Source organism: Nanorana parkeri, unplaced genomic scaffold (genome assembly GCF_000935625.1).
Source record: "Nanorana parkeri isolate BGI_ZX_2015 unplaced genomic scaffold, ASM93562v1 scaffold598, whole genome shotgun sequence".
In the NCBI taxonomy this organism is placed as follows: domain Eukaryota; kingdom Metazoa; phylum Chordata; class Amphibia; order Anura; family Dicroglossidae; genus Nanorana; species Nanorana parkeri.
The window spans coordinates 913,103-935,670 of NW_017306866.1; the positions used below are offsets into that span (position 1 = coordinate 913,103).

The 22,568-nt window shown below is 39.3% G+C and overlaps 1 protein-coding gene across 1 annotated transcript in view; it reads right to left on the reverse strand.

Moving 5' to 3' along the window:
- Positions 1-22,568, reverse strand: part of LAMB3 (laminin subunit beta 3) — a 70,507-nt gene that overhangs the window by 45,625 nt on the left and 2,314 nt on the right. Inside the window, exons 2-3 of the mRNA XM_018562770.1 lie at positions 20,539-20,586; positions 18,767-18,921 (exon numbers count right to left, since the gene is read on the reverse strand). Coding sequence (XP_018418272.1) covers positions 18,767-18,921; positions 20,539-20,563 — 180 coding nt within the window. The 5' untranslated portion in view covers positions 20,564-20,586. The remainder of the gene's footprint in view (positions 1-18,766; positions 18,922-20,538; positions 20,587-22,568) is intronic.

Genomic DNA, 22,568 nt, shown 5'->3' on the forward strand with positions numbered 1-22,568 from the left:
TATATATATAGTGCAAATCAGGCTGCCTCTTGTTATCAATATTAATGTATACAGAATATATATAGTACAAACAGATTGCTCAGCACTTTCCAAAATTAAAGGGTATTTATGGTCAAAAACTAAAATTAAATATGTATTTCTATATTGAATTTTCATAATTTCTACCCCACTCCTAATAACCTCAAAAATCCTGGAATTTGTAAACTTACTTAGTGAAGATGCCTGTAGGATGTACTTCCTCAATGCAGTGACACAATTTCACTTAGCCCTGTGAATATGCACTTACTTGTGTCACCACTCTTACTAAGCCTGTCATCTGAACTACAACTCAACGTCTGAACAATATAACATAATTGCTTGCTGGAAGCAATGCATGCTGGGATATGTAGTCTTGAGGAGGCACCTTCCCAGGCATTTAAACATGGCTACCGGCATGGATGTACGGGTCACTGCACCCATGTGAATGAGCCCTTTCACTGAGCCATTTCAGTCACCCAACTGTAGGGGTTTTGCAGAGCTTGTAATAGATCTACCATTAAAGTTGAAAGATGTGCAGGTAAAACCCATGCAGACCTACGAACAGTGCTACTATTAAGCAGTAGAGTGTGTGACAATTACTCATAAAAGGAACACACCGCAATTGGTGTGGACAAGCCCTTAAATAGGCCCTAACATCCTCCCCAAACCTAACCAATTCCCTAAAAAGAGTCCATAAAGATCTGTGTTGAAGGGCATCAGGCCTGGGTGGATAGCATCACTTTGATCATTCAGAATTCATTGATGGGTACATTTGACATACAGTTGACCTTCTTCAAGTGGGCTTTGCATTTCTATAGACCTGTAGGAAGTGGACAAAAGCCCATCAACGCCGGTCCTAAAATTTAACTCCCACCAGTACTAAATTCCGAATTTAACCTAAGCTCTAAGTTGAACCCAACACTAATCTTACTTCACCTCTGACAGTGACCCAAAAAGTACTTTGAATCAGAATAAAAGATATTTAGCATGTGTAGTGCTCCACATTGGCAAACTATATATTTTTCTCAGTACAGGTTTCCTTTAACATCCTTTGCTATTTTAATGTTCATTTGCACAATATCATCTAGGAACTTTTGTGGATTCAAAGATGTGAGTTCGACTTGACAGCCTAGTGGACAATCTGATATGAATGGTGTAAATTCCACGTCAACATTCCAGTCCTCTGTCTCATTTACAACGATATCGTCACATGGGAACAAGTGTGTCAGTGGCCCAGCAAAATGACCTCAGCCAGCTGCATGTTGTGTTGTTTCCCATGTGTGCCAATATAGTAAACCAGTCACAGATTGCACGAACTTCCACAATAGTATAACCTTTATCCCAAAGTCATTCATATTTGAAATAGCGATCAGCTAGCATTTGACCAATATTTAAAATTGCTTGGCGGTAGAACTTTTGACGGAAGAGGCTTTAACTGCCTCCTTTGACAAAAAAAAAACGATTTCCCCTTATTCCTACCATTTTGTTTTCTTGCGTTCCCTATCTGCAGCACATGGACAGTGCAGTATACATTCCTGACACATTACTAGCATCTGTTGAGAGTGGAACTAGGTGCCAGGACGGTGTAACTCGAGCAGGCATGTGCAGGAGTTATGTCATCAGCCCAATAGCTGAAAAAAGAACACACTAAACCTGAATGCCTTTATGGTAGCAGAAGGGAAAGGAGCAGCAACCAGGGTCAACCTAGATGTAATTATACCATAATGTTATAGTGTGTTGTGCATACATACACATTATGGCATGAGCTAGCTTCCCTCGACCATGCAACAGCTATGCTTTAACCCTTCCCACCCACCATCTGTATAAACACATTCCCCAGCATGATGCCCCGTGCTGGGGATATGTATGTTTAAAGACTTTATCCCAGTTGAAAGCCTCCCGCCAATGCTTAGTACAGCTGGGGGTTCTCACTCCTGACTGTCACTTGTGACAATAGAGTCTTGTATGATTATATTGTTATGAAGCATTTGTTGTTTAGATTTGAAACACACATTGGAATATAGTAATAAATAAAGATTATCACGTTTCTATTTCTAGCTATACCAATGCACCAATTATAGATTTGCTAGTGGCAAAGAGCTAATTCATGGTATTATTATTGCAGGTGCACGATGCCATGAGCCATTGAGATTCATAATAATCTTCAACTCCACTCTTTTTTAGGAAATGTTTGTGTATATAGAATAGTGCTTTGCCTGAGATACATGTGATCTAAACTGCAGATCTAATTTGCTTAAAGTGACACCAAACAGGTGTCAGGAGTTAAATCGTAAAAATGCATTCAAATATCTTACCTATAAATGAAAAAATGTAGCTTATTTGTGTATCACTCTGGTGCTGACACTGTCCTTCCTTCTGGAGGATGGCTACTTTTATTTCCCATGGTTCCTGTGTGTGTTTTGAGACTACAGTTGCAATACAAAATGAGTAAACTAAACTTAAGTTTGGAGCGGTGGCTACTTTACAACACACACAGGGACCATGGGCAACAAAAGTAGCCACCCTCCAGAAGGAAGGACAGTGTCGGCACCAATTCAGAGATGATTTGAGGATCTACAGCTGAGTGATACACAAATAAGCTACATTTTTGTTAATAGTTAAGGTATTTGAATGTATTTGTAAGATTTAACTTATGAGTATGGTGTCACTTAAAGTGTGTGAGTATGGTGTCACTTAAAGTGTGTAGTTAGCTAAAGTGATGTAAACCAAATTGAAGTGAAGTAAATCTGGACCTGAGTTTACTTACAGAATCCAATCTATTAAAGGGTCATTTAAAAAAAAAGATATTTTTCACAAGAGTGGCTGTTTGAAATGAATACAGGTTAAAATCAGTTCAATTAACAATACAGGGGCTCCCAACTTAACTTTACTTCAAACAATGTCCCTGTCACCCCACTTTGGTATTTGAGTCCTTTTGTCTTGGTACAAAAACCTGGAATACACTGACGTGGCAGCATAACAAGTCTGCATGATAAACCACACATATGAGGACAACAAACCCCAGACTATAGACAGCTAACCTATGTAAATGTTTCAAAATGTAAATCGAACATGTAAAATCAGTAAAGATAAGAGCTGGTAAAGCAAGATATGGAAAATGAACTGTACTTCAATCTTAACTAAACCATGCATACAAACAGCTCATCTATTTTTTTTTTCTTTTTGGCTACTTCCACACCAATAATGAAAATAATTTATGAGAAATTACAGTAAGACTAAACCCATTTTCCCTTCCTTGATTTTATTCTGTGTATTTTTGCTAGTTCCTTATATAGTACATTTAAAGTGTATGTGTTGCCAAACATTTAAGTTTTTTTCGTTTTGGATAGAGTAAAGTAGATTCTGTTCTTTTTGCTGTCTCTGCCCCTACTTGGGACATTAAGCCTCTCTGATAATCAATCTGTGATAATCACTCTGATAATCCCAGGAGCTCCGTATGTTCCTTACAAATGACAGCTGCCTCCTAACTTTTGAATTTTTCCCTAGTCTAGTCTTGGAGCTGGAAAAGTATCTGCACATGTACTTGTACTTGTACTTGTACTTGTACCGAGTATGGTATCTGAACACCCCTAGCATGCAGTATTACAGAAGTATGGCAAATGCAGTAGAAGGCAAATTTACACTGATAAAGCACAAATACAAAATGGAATTCACAAAATATCAGCCATTCCTTTACTATAAAATAAGACCTTTTTTAAAACTATCTGAATAAAAGGATTTTTAAGTTTCAAGGCAGATACATCCTTTCTGATGAAATGTCCCAGATTCTGGAACTGGTACAAATCTACAGCAGTGCTAGAGTCAGCACGTTTTGTATCTTAGAGCTGGGAACACATGAGTCATTGGTAACATATTCTGAAATTCTGAAAAACTATGTTCCCTGACAAATTACAAAACACAGCAAAGGGATGAGGGAGGATGAGGACATTAGTCTGTGAAGACCTTTTAACTATTTCCTTTTAAACAGGTTTGGCCAGGTACACCAGGGCTTGTAATTCCTTAACAAATAGTAGTTGGAATCCCTACTGATGACCATGTCATCAAGCAGAGATAATTGTAATGGGTTGAGATAGCCCTCAAAGCTCTATATACCCTATTTTGAGCAAAATATCACAGAGTTTCCAACACTGCTGTTCACCTAAATGTAGTTTGTATAAATAAAATGGTCAGATTAGTAACTGTATTTTTAAAAACCCTGTTACGTCCCAATATACACCAACAGTATGATAGTGTTCTAAACATTGGAACAAGCTTTGTCTGTGCTGCTCAAGTAGATATGCAATTAGGGTAGGTAGTTTTAGTGTACATCATACAGTGTCATTTAAGAGGTTTAGTGAGGGTGATGTAGTGTTTTGTTAAATGTACAGCTATCCTTTACAAACCCATACAACACACACACACACATAATATGAACATAATTAAGATACACACTACCTCTATTGTGGTTTAGAGGTTCAAGAATAATTTTAGGAAGTCCTTATTTTAGTTTAATGCTAACTTTCAACCTTTTCATTGTTTGGTATAAATGTACAAGTTTAATTATCAAAAAAATGTTTGATAAACATTTGTAGAACTAACATGATATGTACAAAACCAGTAGTACTATCTTTTCAATTTTATAGGTCTTTCACTTTCAGAAAATACATGGTTTTTTGGGGGGATTGCATAAAAAAAATTGTTCAGCTAACCGAAGTGCAAAATGGGTGATAGCACCCTGCAGCAAAAGGGAGAGACCACAAAATTAAATTGCAAGGCATGCTGCCAGGTACTGTATAATCTTTTTTTCTCTCAAAGTCTATCGATCCAGTCTCACTGATAGAAAAAAATTTAATATATATATCATAACAGGAAGCAAGTAAAACGGTGAGAAGAATACATAGAACTATGAACTCAAAGTGAAGATTTGCTGTGTTATCAGGCGCATCTAAAAAATGTATCTGTGCCTAAGCAGCACTCTAAAACATTCATGTCTTTAATTCCTCATGAAAAATAGCAGTGCATTTCCTATGCCTTAAAACCTATTGAGGTATAAATCCAGCTTGAGAGCATATAAGGTGATGTGCCATTGACTGCTAGTTGTTGAAAATGCAACAACATATACTGTACTTATGTCTTTTGAGCTGTAGATGGCTAGTCTGTGCTAGCCTGTATGCCCATGCTATGTTCATGCAATCCATGACATATACAAGAAGTTTCCTACAATATGTTGTATAATTGTTGTATAATGCTGTATTCTGATGTAACGAGGTGATGTGCAATTGACTGCTAGTCTCAAGAGACTTAGACTATAATTTGGTGATGTGCTCCTCACTGTTCTCCTTGCTGTAGGGCATGCTGTACCCAAGAACCTGCAGTGCGAAGATCTCACTAGTTCTGTTTCATCAGTTGTCTGGATGTATGCTTTCTTGAACTCTCCTGTTTCTTTTTGAATATTCCCCCACAATTCTTGAATACTCCCCAATTCAAATCACCAATCATCAGGGGACAGCAAAGACCTCCCTCTACCAACATGACCCCCTCTACAAAGAAATACAAAACAAGGCATGGTAAGTCAGTAATCAGGAAAATATCAACTGCAGGGAGGCTACAAGCAATACTGGTGACTAGCCCTTTGATTTCTGCCTGCCTTTTTTTAAGCAAAACTTTCACAGATCATCTCCTTTTTAAATAAATACTGACTGAAAATCAGTCATCCTTTTTAAATAATAATTTAAAATATTAACCAACAAATTACATGTTATTAATACTTTTTAGTAGGATGCCCTCTGTCATATAATGGCAGTATAATATGAATCAGTTTTGCATGGCTGGCAGCTCTCTGAAGCTGAATGTCTAAGCACGTATGATCAACCAGCAGCTGAAGTTACATACAGCTGCAGACAGGTTGCGCAATAGAAACCTTAGCTAACAGGATGAGATTAGAACACGTTCCTCATACTGGGCACAATATATCATTTCATCTGCCATTTTGTCAAATCAAATGCACTAGCACAGTGACAGTGAAGTATTCTGAGACATCTGCTGTGACTCATGATAATGCTTATTATATGAAGCATATTAAATGTAGCTAAAGGTAATAGTGGTGGTTGAAATGATTCTTTCTAATTGAACTCTTTGGTTTTGAGCTGAGAGTAGCAGACAAAACGTTTTTTTCAGTTTTGTTTTTTTTAATAGATACAGCATTGATGCTTTGTTTCCCTATCAGAGAGATTTCCTTTTACTTCATCTACCAGAGACATAGGTGGAAAAAAGAACAACTTTCCCAAAATGAGGGCAAATACTCTATTGACGGTTGTCACCCGAACAGGCATCCTTATTGTAAGATATGCCCTCCAATCCTGTGCCAGTGACAGCAATAAAATTTGCATTTCTCCTTACTCTCTGTCCTGTTGACATTTGTGGCTACACTGTATAGTATATTTCATAAAGTGTATAGGCATGATCGCAGCTTTACTGTAAATCATATCAGAGCACCACTTCAGCCTTCATGACTATAAAAGGTATTACTTTGCCTAGGAAATCCCCCTCCTCTTCCAGTACAGAGTGACAGTACTCAGGCTTGATAATGGGCCCTGAAGGCACCAATGCAAAATATGGAAGAGCAAGCATAGACAATTTGAAAGTCATGTCAAATATAATTTTACAATGGTGTGAAAAAGGGGATTTGTGTTCCTACCTGGAGATCCGACTATTTGTAGTCACCCTATTGGAGTTTGCGTATCTGCTTGTGTGTTCCGATCCGTAACCAGGTTAATTGATGCAAAGAAAAATGGAATTAACTCGTTAGGAGATAACAAGTTAGTAGTGGTCAATTTAGGGATCCGGACAAGCAAGTGTATTGTACAAAAATTAAATTTATTTGAAAAAGATATAGAACATCACACTTAGCTCCCTCACCACCATTAAAACTGAATAAAATACAGACAATCATAAATTGTATGTGGATCGATCCTCATAGGCACTTGATGTAGATTACACCGTAAGGGGTAATGACCGATGTATAGATTATGTCGGTCTTTATCCCTTCGCAAACTAGCCCATCCGTGTACCAACTTGCAAGGGCCGTATAAATTGGGGGGATATCCCAGGAGTTGGAAAATCAGGGATGATTATACTGTATATTCCAGGGTTTAGGAGGAAGGGAGGGATCTGGACCGATCAATTATAGTGATTCTGATTTGCTCCGTTTGTTATGAGATTATATCATATAATCAAATAATGATATAAGTGTGTTTCCTGTATGACAATCTTCTTAGTGGAATGATGTATATTCACTTTCATTTCAACGTATTTCCCTTCTTTCATTTATCTTTTAATTACAGTCCTCCTTTAGTTTGATATTAATGAAAACGAGTCTTCCTTGATTGGGTACCGTTGGCTTCAATTTAGCCGTATGTGCAATTGACCCTTTCCTGTTCGTCAGCCATGGAGTACCATGGTGGGAACGGTGAAGTGAAAATGAACTTACTGCTAGAGACAGAGGGGGAAGGGGAAATTTTCTCTCCTGGACAGACTAACACATTTGGACTGTCTTCAATGCTTCGCCTGACTTCAATCTTCTCTTTCTCTACAGTGTTGAATTTTAGGTATAGATGGCATGGGATTTTACTTCAGAGTGATATTTCAGACAGTGTCATTGACGGGCATAAAGTATGAAACTTTTTGTCACTCACGTTACTGAAGTTTCTTTCCCCTTTATAGTCCGGGCGGTTTGAAGATCTTCTCCTGTGCAGTCTAGTAGTTCATTCAGGTGTGTGGACGTCTTGTTATTTCCTCCAGGGGATGATTTGTTGCAATCTGATCCCCAACAATGGATTCAAGGGATGTGTCCACCTGATGAATCTTTAGACAGATTCCTGGATGTTCTGGGTGTAGTCTGTCCGTCACTGAGAACCCCTAAATCACCATTAGAAGCTTTGCAGTGTTCCTAGATATCTGGATCGTGCATCCACTTATTGTATAGTGATTATGTGTCTGGTCTCTGTCTATCTGTCGACGCGTTTCGCCCCTCCTGCTTCGTCAGGACATACTCTGAGGTTGGGAGAACTGTCTCTTAAATAGTTAGATCACGCCTCTTTCTTCCTTTCCATTCATTGGTTCAGATTTTAGCGGATCAAGGAAGACTCGTTTTCATTAATATCAAACTAAAGGAGGACTGTAATTAAAAGATAAATGAAAGAAGGGAAATAAGTTGAAAGGAAAGTGAATATACATCATTCCACTAAGAAGATTGTCATACAGGAAACACACTTATATCAATATTTGATTATATGATATAATCTCATAACAAACGGAGGAAATCAGAATCACTATTATTGATCCGTCCAGATCCCTCCCTTCCTCCTAAACCCTGGAATATACAGTATAATCATCCCTGATTTTCCAACTCCTGGGATATCTCCCCAATTTATACGGCCCTTGCAAGTTGGTACACGGATGGGCTAGTTTGCGAAGGGATAAAGACCGTCATAATCTATACATCGGTCATTACCCCTTACGGTGTAATCTACATCAAGTGCCTATGAGGATCGATCCACATACAATTTATGATTGTCTGTATTTTATTCAGTTTTAATGGTGGTGAGGGAGCTAAGTGTGATGTTCTATATCTTTTTCAAATAAATTTAATTTTTGTACAATACACCCGCTTGTCCGGATCCCTAAATTGACCACTACTAACTTGTTATCCCCTAACGAGTTAATTCCATTTTTCTTTGCATAATTTTACAATGGACCTGTTCTTTGCCTATGCAGCAGTTTATGCTCATCTTGCCTTCACCTCCCCACTGCTTGTTCATTGCCTGAAGACAAATACCTATAGAGATTTTAAAAAAAGGAAGAAAAACCTAAAACAGAACGCTATGCCCACAATTACCCAATGTTGATCCAGAGGAAGGCAAAAAAAAACTATAAAGCATGGTTCAATTTGCTCCAACAGAGGGAAAAAAATCCTTCCTGATCCCATAAGGCAATCGGATATTCCCTCAATAAACACAATCTCTGGTGCTTAATATACCTATAAGAACTCAATATCCACTAATATTCTGTGCATTTAGGAATACATCCAGATTTTTTTTAAAGTAAACTAAGCTAGCTAGAACAGCTTGTACAGCTCTAACTGTGAAGAATCCTTTCCGTATGCCCCTTCATGACCAGTGACGTACAATGATGCCAGTGTACATCACCGGCATCGGGCCCATTTAAACAGACTCTGTTTACATTTGTAAAGCCGACTGCCGACTTTATAGTAGAAGCGATTCTGGCTGCTCAGCTGCCGCCAGATTGCATGTACCGGCCAGTAAACGCCCCCGCACGACCTCCCGACGTGTTTCCCGGGCTCCGCTGCCCCTCCTACGGGCCTGGGACCGGCTTCTCTGGTGTCGGGGGAAAGGTGGGGAGAAGATTGGCAAACGCCCATTCACCAATCTCCTCCCAGTACTAAGGTACCGGGAGCAACGCAGATTACATAACTTCCGGTCCCATAGCTGTCATTCCTGAAGCCCAGTAATAAGCTATTGAAGTGCGATCTGCATTTCAATAGCCTACAGTATTTCAAGCGTAAAGGTCTTTTGGACCCCCAGTATCACCTCACCTTAAAGAGTGTCTGTCACTGCCAATATGCTATCACATGGGGGGCTTGTAAGCTCCCCTATGTTATAAAAAGTTAAAAGAAAAAAATAACAGTTTTTAACATTAATATTAACCTCCCTGGCGGTATTCCCGAGTCTGGCTCGGGGTGAATTTTCAATGCTAGGAGCGGTAACCCCGAGCCAGACTCGGGGCTGCAGAGAAAACTGACACTCACCTTGTCCCTGCGATCCCGCGGCGTCCTCTGCTGTACGCGGCTCGAAAATGAAACTAAAAGCCGACATCTGACTTTTAGTTTCGTTTTCGAGCGTCACAGCCGGCGGGAAATTCAAAAGTGAAAAGTTGTAATGTACACAGAATACACACAATACAATGTGATCTGCTATGATTACACTTATATGTCAAACTATTTCACTTAAATAAATGTAAAAATAATTTTGAAATGTTTTTTAAAGTCCATGCGAGCACGTGCATCTTCTCGTAAACATATTGGGTAAAACAAAGTTTTCCTAGAGATATTAAGCTGTTAATTCAGAGCCACGCTTAACTACTTGAGAGCTTCCAAAAAATATGGAACACTTTTTGCATGTTTTCCCTGTGCTTACGTGGGTTTCTTCTGCATGCTCCGGTTTCCTCCCACACTCCAAAGAAATGCTGGTAAGTGAATTGGCTTCTTTCTAAATTGGCCCTCGTATGTATGCATGTGAGATAGGGACCTTAGATTGTAAGCTCCTTGAGGGCAGGGACTGATGTAAATGTGCACTGTGCAAAGTGCTGTATAATTTGTTGGCGCTATATACATATCTGTAAAAAATAATTAAATAAATAAGAAATGGAAGCAAAGTAAACATACATATCCACCAACTAAAAAATACTGGTTTAATAGCTTAAGCCCTCCAATTACAAAAAAAATATTTGTCCAAGGATAATAAAAAAACACATAGATGACCTACATATGCTGTTGACATATAATAAATCAGAAGTGTCCTATAAATTGACCATTCTCTATGCCATTTTTCAAACTTATCACTAGTGCCAAACAGTTCCAAGAATTCTCAGGCTGCAGAGCTATTAAAATATTATCTGTCAAGATATGCATTTCAAGACATATAAACCATGCACCCGACTAAGCATATTTTAGAGTATTGTTACTAAGTTTAGAGAAGCTGCAAGATAGCTTATTAATAGAATGCAATAAAGACCTAGCTGACCCTGGATGTGTTCTCAGATTGTGTTTTGGCATTTTGATAATATGTCTCACTTAGAGTATATTCCAAGGTCACCTAGGTTTGGGGTTGCAGCCAACCTGGATTCCTGTCTAAAGGTTATGATACCTACTCTTCAAGATGGCAGAACATGAAGTGGTTTTGCCTTCAATGTTACCTTCCAAGGGCATAACCCCTCTTCACTTAGCCTTATTCTCAAGCTCTTAGAATATATTAACAACTGCATTCAAAAATATTAGGTTTAGAGGTAAACCTCAGTTTTCCTTTTGGATATGACTGTATGCAGTCAAATAGAAGTTATCAGAACCTCTCTTTTTATATCACTTACTGTCAAACCATTCTCATGTTTAAATTATGCACCACATTATTGGAATGTTTTGCTCAAAATTAAAGTGACATTAAACCCTCAGATTTTTTAACATAAACCAATACTGTAATGTGTGCCTTACTGTAATCCATGGTAGTTTCCCTTCTCCTAGCTGCTCTTCCTTGTAAATCCTTATCTCTTCTCATGCTGAGGGAGAACTTCCCTTTGCAGCTGAGGGCCTCTTCCTGTAGTGCTGGCTCAGGTTGTGAACCTTCACACAGACACCATGTATCCATTTCAGAGACAAAGCAGTCTGCTGCAAAACAGAAGTTCTGCCCAGCATGAGAAGAGATACAGATTTAAAAGGAAGAGCAGCAAAGAGAAGGGAAACAACCATGGATTACAGTAAGGCACACATTACAGTATTGTTTTCTGTTAAAAAATCTGAGGGTTTAATGTCACTTTAAAGTGACATTAAAGCCAAAAAATGTTTCCCCTCCCCCCCCATGTAAATGTTAGCACTTACCTCAAATGATGTCTCTTATTCTGATCTTCCTCTTCTTTCCCCATGTTTTCATGTGTCCCTCCAGCGGTGCGACGTCACTCTGATCCAGCGCTGACTGCTCTGTCTCTCCGATCCAGCGGTGACTGCAGGCGGGTGCACGCGTCCATAGACTTACCTTGCGTCTCTGCTCGTCTCCCGGCCGAGAATCGGAACTGCGCATGCGCCCGCCCTAAGATCCTTTGCGGCCGTACGATCACTTCCTGATTCTCGGCGCGGGATCGAGCAGCGATAACGAGGTAAGTTTAAAACCAGTTCAAGCGTTTTTTGTTTTTTTTTAAACTTCTTGCCTATATCTACTGCTTGCTAAAGAATATGAAGGTTGTGCTTTAAACTAACAAACAAAAACCTACATGAAGGGATTCTTACAATTTACAAAGTCTCACTTCATCTACCGTACAAACGTTTTTGTCCCAGTGTTTGTTATGTCTGACTTGAAACACAGATCTAGGATCTGAACTCTATTCAATAATGGATTAAGACTGACTTGTTATTGGGCGACGCCCATTAGGTGATCATCTGATATACATCGTGTTGATATCCTATATTTGTATCAATTGATGACATCAATTACTTCAAGAAGTCTTAATACATCCAAATTATGATTATGGAATGCCCACATATAGAGCTGATTTACACAAACTTTAACTTGCTTCATTTTACAGATGAAACCTAACTGGCTACTTTGGAAACTTCTCTGGCTTAGATTCAGTTTTTGTTACACCAGTTTTTGTAAATCAGTGCTTCTGCAACTATTTCTGTTTAACAGGTAAAAAAACTTGTAAGGCTCTAATTATTTGTTTTGTTGACATTTAAAAAGGAGAATATATGGAGCTTTGGTTAAGCTGTCATGCAGTTTTTGACCTTTAATTATTGTTATTTTTAATTCCCTGCATGTCTATAAATGGTAATTAAGCTCATGACTTGTAGATGCGTGGCTGTGCATGTGCAGTTCAGTTTTGTAATAGATACAGAGGTCAAAGCTTGCCACACACTGCACGTCTTCTTTTGTGTACTGTCTGGATTCTGTGCCAGAATTAATGGGATCTAAGTGTGTTCCAACTCTTGCATGATAGCTTTGGAATACAAAGGCTGTGCTAGTCCCATATAGGTGCAGCAGCTGAATAGGCATTGCAACTGCATAGGCGACTGCATTGTAAATGTTTTCTTTATAGTCAAGGCATTACATTAGTGAGTAGTTCTCTTTAAAGGGATACTCTTTTGTGCTGAACTCAAACGTTTGTTTGGTCCTACCCCTCCCACATATGAAAAGGTTAAGTGTCATTAGTTATCTTGATACTACAGGTTTTCAAGTTGCATAGTTACATAGTATTTGAGGTTGAATAAAGACACAGGTCCATCAAGTTCAACCTTTGTGTGTGATTGTGCATGTGTATGTGTACACACAGTTTATAATTGATAGGCAGATTACATTGCAATGATACACCAATTTATGTGCAGGCTTAAGATATCCCCAAGAAGCAGTGGCGTAACAACCGGGGGTGCAGCAGGGGCGCGGGCACCGGGCGAAAAGTGAAGGGGGGGCGCCGGCCGAACATGAAGGTTATTTAAAGGAATTACACTGCCTGTCCAAAAAATAAAGTTATACTCTCTAATATTTCGTTGGACCACCTTTAGCAATGATCACGGCACACATTTGCAGAGGCATCGTTTTGATAAGCTTATGCAATGTCACAATATTTATTTCCATCTAATTTTTTACCAAGATCTTATAGTGATGCTCCCTGAACCACTCTCTCACAATTTGAGCCCGATGAATCCTGGCATTGTCATGTTGGAATGTGCCCGTGCAACCAGGGAAAAAAGAATCCATTGATGGAAAAACCTGGTCATTCAGTATTTCCGGTAGGCAGCTGACCACATTTGGGCATATAATGGTGCTTATTCAATGACCTATTTACTTAGCTAAGTCCAGGTAGTGACTTTTTTTGGGGACAGACAGTATATGTCTTTTTATAATTGCCCTTTAAGTTGAATTAAAAGACCCTCTTCCCCCACTAAGCTGGTTTTTGTTTTTGTTTTTTTGCATTAGTACATGTTTTATAGGCCTGTTTACCTGAACTGTATAGTAACAAATGTAAGAACAATACTACATACAGCTTAGCCTATAATTTTCCACCCAAAAAGCTTGTTATCTCCATTTTATTTTAAATTTACTTGCAGTGAATAGACAATGTAGGGGTAACATGGTTTCAGTATAAAACATTTGAAAATTCAACTGCCAGCTAAAAACCAGGCATACGGGAAAGATGTAATTTCTTATTGAAATCCAAGGGTCAGAAAGACCAGACATATATTACAAAACCAGTCTGCAGTTCCTCCCTTGTAACTCTGTGCAAGGGGCAGTGCCCTCTGAGCTATTTTCATTGTGAACTCCTCATTTTTATTTGCTAGGAGGGCTCAAAACCAATGCCTTAGTCCCACATCCAGTATTAAAACTTCACCAACTATCCAGTTATGTAAGTGTATGAAAGGTCACTTGTTAAAATTGGACCTGCTGACAATAGCTAGATTTCAAAAACCAAAGACACGCATTCTCTTTTGCCAAACAGCGGCAGGTTAAAGGGAGGTTACACTGTCTCAATATCCTGGGCAAAGGCAGGCACTAGATCTCTTTATAAAAATAAAAAGAAATAAAATATTGTATTGGAAATGAATCTGTAATCTGTAGACTAGGCTTAAGGAAAAAAAATACTTCCAAAATGTTAGATTCACCTCCTGAAAATCATATATATTATAAAATAGCTATGCTGAGCACGCAAATAGGATTCTATGCCTTAACATTACTGTCTTCACCACTTTTCATCCCTTGTCTAAAAAATACAGAAGGCCCATTCATACCAGTCTGGTCCAATGAGGTGCCTTGAACTAACATAAGGTAACGTGCGTTGTGTTATGTGTTGCCAGGCGTTAAATGGGCTGCACAGTGCACCAGAAGGGACCAAAAATTGAGCATGCAGGGTTTTCGTCACACATCACAATGCACCGCCGTGATTTACATTGAGGTGTAAATAAATGGCATGTAACTTGTGTTGCCAGGCTTTGTGGCAGGTAGTGTGAATAGGACCTGACGCATAGAACTTTTTGTACAATACAAGATAACAGAAACTAGAGATCACGTATAGTGATATTAAAGTAAAAAGGTTTTTAAACTATGTCAAATGCTTATTAAATCACTTACATTGGATGCTTGATGTTGAAAAGTTTTAGTTTCCTACAGAAACAGCTAGTCCCCTGAGCACTGGCCATTATATCCTATATTGGGGTGGCTCTTTTCCCTTGAAGGGTTCTATGAAGCCACCCTCGTGTGTGCTAGTAAACTACAAGTTAATAGATGGACAGCTGCTGGAGACTGTCCTGTCCCTTGTGGTCTTGTACACAGCAGGAAGTTCAAAGAAGTGGAGCTGACAGAGTTGGAGCCAGCGGTTAGCTGTTTGTAAACATAGACATGAGTGTAAGTGCTTGGGCAAAAAATTAAGAAAACACTTTGCTGGACAATGTATATTTTGTTTTGATCTGATTCAATATGGAAAGAATTTAAGTTTAATTATTTTTTAAAAAGTCCAATTTTTGGTATTATTACTGGTATTTTTATATAGCACCTGAAATTTACACAGCGGACATTCAGTCCCTGCCCTCAAGGAGCTTATAATCTAAGGTCCCTATCTCACATGCATACATGCAGGACCGATTTAGACAGGAACCAATTAACCTTCCAACATGTTCTTAGAGTGTGGGAGGAAACAGGAGTACCGGAGTACCTGGAGGAAACCAGGCAAGCACAGGGAGAACATGCCAAGTCCTTCCAGATAGTGTTCTGACTAGGGTTGGACCACCAGTGCTGCAAAAGTGCTAACCTCTATGCCACTCTGCTTCCCAATGCATTATAACAGACAGTCTGTCACAGTGTAAAAAGAATGCGCCAAGATTTAGCAGGAAAAGGGTCCTGGAACAGGTGTAATATTGATTACAGATAGGTAGGTGTTGCCCACAAAATAGAGTGTTCTCTATAGCCTGTCTTTGCTCCCATGTGCAGAAAGAGAACCTTGAAGTCTGACACATGGGGAGTGCGGGTCAAGGAGGCCTTGGCCTACACAGACAGGCTGCCAAGCCAGACTGACATTTGTGTTGTAAATTTTAAAGGGACAGAAGTAGTCCCTTTTGAACAGTCCAGTGGTTCAGAGCTAAGAAGTAGCAGTCTGTATACAAGCAGACAACAGGCCCAGTCTTAAGATAGAAACAGTTAAGCAGGGAGCCATGAAATCTTAAAGTCCATTTCAACCTTTGTAAGTGGTTAGCATTTATTGTTGTAATGTAGAGGTGCAGTAATGATGTATATATGTGCACATTTGCTTGACTCATATTGCAGGCTTTCTTCATGTTTTATGAAGTTTCTATTAGGCCACAATCCTGAAAATTCTAATTTTTCTCCACCGGTAATTCAGTCCGACACTGGGGTTGGACTGTACAGTAGGCTGTACAGCTGACTCCCTCCCTGTGATTCTGTGTAACACGATCACTAAGCACCAGCTCTGCCTCAGCACACAACACACTTTCTCGGGGAGGAGGGGTTGCCACTATGTATTGTAATGACTGGGGGTGGAGAGCTCAGAGAGAGCTCAGTTGTAATATACACAGTTTGCTTGCAAAGCACAGAGGTGCTCATTTCCATGAGGATATGTAGATGGAAGCTTACATAAAATGTAAGTTTCTGTGTTAACATACAGAAACTGCATATGTCTGCTTCATATACACTCGGTGTACATTGCTGGCATATGTTTTCTAAAAATACCTCCGCAAAGGCGGAAATGGCTTTAAGCTGCATATATAGCCCAAACAGTTTTTGGATAGAGTGGGCAAGGATTACAGCTCCTGTCAGGTTTTAATGAAGTGAGAAGCTCAATTGGAGAGATTCCTTTACTTCCTGTCTAGTCTTGTCTGGTAAAAGCATTATCCTCAGGGCAGAAAGTGAGGGCAAATCTTTCTAACAGCAACACAGACAGAAGTGAACCTGCTTTTTAAGTTAAGTAGGGGCATGCTATGCCCTCAAACTGATTTTTGAGCTATAAGAAAAGTCCCAAGAAGAGGCTATAAAATGACCAAGAGCAGCTTTTCTTAATACATAAATAACTTAATTCCAAATAACAAAACTTTGAAAAATAATGTATCATCACATAGTCAACACAACTACTTAAAATGACCATACTGTGTCACCTCTAAAAAAAACACCCTGAATGTTGCAGACCACATTCCTCCACCTTATACAAATTAACAGTCTCATTTTAAACCATATAATATCAGTATAATTTCCTTCACAGACATAGTTTGGAGTGTAGTTATATTACTCTGTTAAGACATTTGTATGAAACAATATATCCTTCAAGCTTGGTGACTATAATGAATCTTTATGAAAATAAGAGAGGAAAGCCTTGCTTAATGTTACCATACGAGGGTAACTCTGAACTTTTTGAGATACGGAGAAACTATATAAGCGACAAACTTGAGGAGTGTTTAAAGTAGTCCCCTCCAGCATCAATGCATTTCCACCACAAACACCTTCCTCTCCCAGGTGACTCCATTATTCTATATCCCTGTGTGGGCAGTACAGTTTAACTTCACTAATAGCAAGTAGGTAGCGAACGTTGACCCCAGAACAGAAAGTGACAGAAACCTAATGGAGCTCTGTATAGTAGTGAAACTTGCTATCACAAGGTGCTTACAATAGTTATCTTTTTTTCAAATAGTTATCTACTAATTCATCTAACACTACCTTCTCCACAGGTTGACAATGCTGTCAAAGGATGGCTACACCGCTCCTACAAAGATACAGTGAAGAAGTGAGCGGAGACACCAAAGACAGGAAGTGTTGGAAAGGGAAAATTAAGGTAAAAAGCTTATAAAACGAAAACGAATATAGTGACTACATTCAAAGTAAGCTGTGATGACCACATCATTGGTAAGCTGCAACATATTACTTTTTTGTTCTTAGGTTTAAAGTATGCTCTAAAGTAAGCCACAATTCTTGAAAATTTAAACCAAGCATTTAGAAGAAACAAAATGCATATGCAGAGGTCACCTTAAGAGGGAATGTTTTACCATAAAGATTACCTATTTTTTGAAAACATCTTTACTGCATACATTTTTTTCCTGAATGAACAAACAAGGCATATATGAAAATGCTATATACGTGGATGATCCTGTCATAATGTAACGATCACGGCTGCGCTCCGCAGTGGAACGCAAGCCGCAAGCAGGAAGTAAATCCGCCGATGCGCTCCAGTGTGGAACGCATCGGCTCTCTGACGCGGGTAGCTCCGCCCACACTCCTTCCCCTTAAAAGGCCGGAAGAGAGATCAGTATGGCGTTCCACTATTGCGAGTGAACGCCAGCTGACACCTGGATCTGGATCATAGGATGTGTGTGCAGCAAGGACCCCCCACTTACTCTGATCTACTTGGACATCTAAATAGCAAGTACTGACTAGTCTGGGGCATCCAGTCCACAGTCCAGTGCTCACTTGGGAGATTGTATTGACTTTATTCACATGCTGAATGGACTTCCTCATTTGAATCCTGAGTCTCATCAGTTATAGGGGAATTGTTACTATATCTTGTGTTGATACTCCGGTACTGGAAGCCACTTATTATTTGTTCCTTCTCCTTCCTCACCTATACTGTTGCACCCTGGTATGCTGAAATAACCTGGGGCAACGCTGTGCACCACCTGCTAAAAAAGAATTGCGGTATATGATGGTAGAGCTCCAAACTCTCCGCTAAAGTTTGAGAGTGACGCCTGTAGCTCGCCCCCGATACCGTACCCTCAAACACACTTCTCCTAAATTCAGCAACTCCGCAGCTGAGATTCATATAACCATACCTAGTCGTTATACATAAACAGCTTAGTGGCCTGTTTATTTTCTTGCTCATTACCCCCAAAACATTAGCTATCAATATACAAGCGGACGTAGATCACAGTTTTAAATCCTCTAATATAAAAGCATAGTGTAGCTTGCACTGCACATACCTCTCCAAAGGGCGTACAGTAGGATTCCGGTTTCTCCATTCCACATGTTGATGAAGCTCTTAAGAGATTGGTTCTTCCAATCAATAGGTCTCCCGCTGCAGGGTAGCATGCTCCACGAGCACAATCTTGCTGTGCATTCGCAAGGGACAGAAAACCTAAGAAAAGGAAAATCATGCTTTTGTTTCAAAGAATCAATATGTAACAACCATTACATTACAATATTTACAGAAGGAAAAACTAAGAGCTGTCACTGTCTTCAAAATCGACATCATCTACAGGCCAATTACAGGCCTCTCTCATCTTTTTAAGTGGGAGAACTTGCACAATTGGTGGCTGACTAAATACTTTTTTGCCCCACTGTATATATAATACTGACATGACTTCTGATTGCATTCTCCTAGCTGTGGCCAGAAGCATCATCAATCAGAGAAACAAAACTAGACCTGGGGAATCTCACAGGATTCTGATGTTGAAGTCTCAATAGCTTTTCACCCTAAAATTTAAAGATAGGTGAAGTCCTCAACAAAGAGCAAAATAAAAAAAAAGACTACTCCGATATCACTCCCTGATTTACTATATAAAAGAAAAACATATAGAAAATGAATCCAAGGCCTCCTAGATATTCTTCCCATGGGTTGCATCTTTATATCTCAAAGAGATTGAGTATAGATTTGTGGAGATTCCCATGCTCCAGTTTCCATACTTTCAAGCTTTTTCAAAGTCTTTCTCCAAAGTTTCTAAGAATCAATGAATATATTACCCAGAATATGGGCAATGAAGCCCAGAAATCCCATAGTATCATAGATAAGCTGGTCATAAACCTTTAGATTATGTGGATCTCCCCTGCTGGAATCTCCTCTGCTGGCTACTGGATTCAGCAGCCAGTGGAACCAGCATCTTCTAAATATGCAAACAGCGACTTCTTCTGATTGGACCCAATCTCTGTTTCGGTGGCCCCATTGACAAAAATAAATAAATTTAAAGATTCGATGAGGCATAGGTTCAAACCTTTCTCTACCGTATCTAAAACTACAAACTCTAACGTGTACATATACCTTTTTCTGTTAGTTTGGATAGAGTAGGAAAGCGTTAGACCACTTTCATGTCACCCTCTCTATTTCTCCAGGTAACCACTGTTACTGCGGGACATTTTACAGTGGTTTAAATCCTTCCTAACGGTATCCAAAACTAAAAAGGAAACATTTTGGCTATACATACAGTATGTTTGAGTTTAGGAGGGGAGGGAAGGGGGACCAGCAGGTGTTGGGAAGGGCTACAGGCTGTTTGCTTTTTAATACTTTACTTGCCTTGTGGTAAACAGGGGTAAAGGGATCACCAAGGAAAGGTATAGCAACATAACTTCACTCACCAGGGCAGGTAAGCTGCATATAGTTCTCTGGCATGACCACATGCCTGCACCCGCTATGGACCATGTGTTGGCAATCTCCCTGGGCATATGGGAAATGTTGTAGAATTTTGTGGCTCAGTTCTCATAACTCACTGGCCCAACTTTCAAGGGCATGCAGGCTGAAACTAGCATAGCAGAAGACCCACCTGTTTGTATCTTTTGCAATGATGGTGGCAGCCCATATACCTAGATTTGCCAGGCTGTACATTTGTTGACTCTACTTATTGTAAAGAAATCTGTGAAGTCTTTCATAACAAACATTACCTAACCTAACATTTAATAATGCACTGACTGAAACACACGCAATGAGCATATTACAAAATAATTCACCCTGAAGGTATAGAAAACAAAGCAGAAGGCTTACCAAGAAGTACAATACACAGCCACATCCTTTGTTCTTGAGTGCTGCACACCTGTAGATGAAAGATTTCAATGTGACTAAACGTATAGCTTCTTACTTCAGAGCATAGATTTTATAATCATTTCATATGCTAGGATTTTTTAAGAAATGCATTTTAAAAAGTGACTTAACGCCCAATTGAACCTTTATTTATTGTTAATAGAATCCAGTAAGGCTGCCTCAAAAGAAAAATAATGTGCACAGAAACTATAGTCCTATATCATACTGCCCTGTGCCGGCAGCACACTGGAGGTCCAGACCACTGTTCTCACACACAACCCAGCAGCCCGGATCTCCAGAGGTCCAACACCCCCACTGCACAATGCTCCAATCAACAACGCTACTCAGGGAATTGTTAGTTGGAGCACAGTAAGTGTGACTGTACATCAGATCACTTGATTAACTGGACCACTGCCCTCAATGTGAGAGCAGCAGTCCAGATCTCCAGCATGCTGCCAGCACAAGGCAGGTGAAATGGGGCTAAAGAACTAACACATTATCAAAAAAATTGACATTCTTGACTGCATCCCATCAGGTTTTAATTGTCCTTTAAAGCTGAACTTTCAACATGGGAAAAATTGCTACAAAATCTTTTCTCAGAATCATAAAACTCAAACATGAATAAGTAAATGGCAATAAATAACAAGAATCGATTATAATGGCCGATCTACAACGATTCAGATTTGGGTGACTTATCACAATTCCTGAACTGATTTGCTCATTTTTTAATTGTCACATTTTTGAAAATTCACAATACAGAATGTGGGCATGCAGGTCTATTTCGGTGTTTTCTTGCCGGTGTATATGTACGACAGATATAATGCTGTTACTAGCTTGTGAATGTAGACTTACTCATAGACAGGAAAATATCTACAAACTTATGGTATGCAGCTGATCCTTTGATCCTTTCACCAACAAGATTGTTATATTAAATAATCATATTGTTATATGTAGGGCCAACATAACTTTCAATACTGTCTATTCAAGCTTCCCAACTACAGGGTTGTTTTGGTGCAGGGGTAAAAGACAATCTGCCTATCAGCTGACCTACTAGAGGTAAACCCTCATAATGGAGACAGTTCCTATTAAGACTCCATTTAATGTTTCACAAATACAAACAATCCATTGTACTTGGGGTGAGTCGCCTATTCTTAGTCATCTGACCCATTTAATGACAGTTGAATTAAATTAATGTAAATATGCCTTAATTTTATCATTGTATTAATGTTTTAGACCTATCTTTTGCATGCCTTCAAATAAACTCTAAGTCTGTAGTATAAACCTAGAATAACTTCTGTATTAATACCATGTGCAGCCTAGCTCTTATAAATTCATGTAAATCGAAATCAGGGGTGCCCATTAGGTAGATTGTGATCTACCAGTAGCTCTCAAAGCTGATACTGGTAGATCTCGAAGGGTGTGAATATTTAGCTGTGAACACATGATTACCTATTAGCCTGAGTCTGCTGAGCCAAGCTCCCTGACACCTTTCTGGTGGATACTAGGGGTTGAAGTGCTATGTATTACATCAAAGAATATTCGTTTACACAGCCTGTTGCACTACACTGTTTGCAAAATACAGCAAGGTGAGCCAGGAGAGAGAGCGGGGAGAGACAGACAGAAAAGAGAGCAAGGAGAGACAGCCAGGAAAGAGAGAGAGTAGAGACAGCCAGGGGAGAGAGCAAGGAGAGACAACCAAGAGAGCGAAGAGAGACAGCCAGGAGAGAAAATGAGGAATGACAGCCAGGAGAGAGAGGAGAGACAGCAAGGAGGATGAGCAAGGAGAGACAGCCAGGAGAGAGCAAGGAGAGACAGCCAGGAGAGAGAGAGCGAGGCAGTTTTTTTTTTTAGTTTATCTCATGTAGCTCGTCATTTGAAAAGTAGATTTCAACATAAAAAATTGTGGGCAGCCCTGATCTAAATCATTCATAGAAATATGAATTAAAAAATGTTTACTTAAATTAAAAAAATTGAATTAAATTTTTTTTACTATG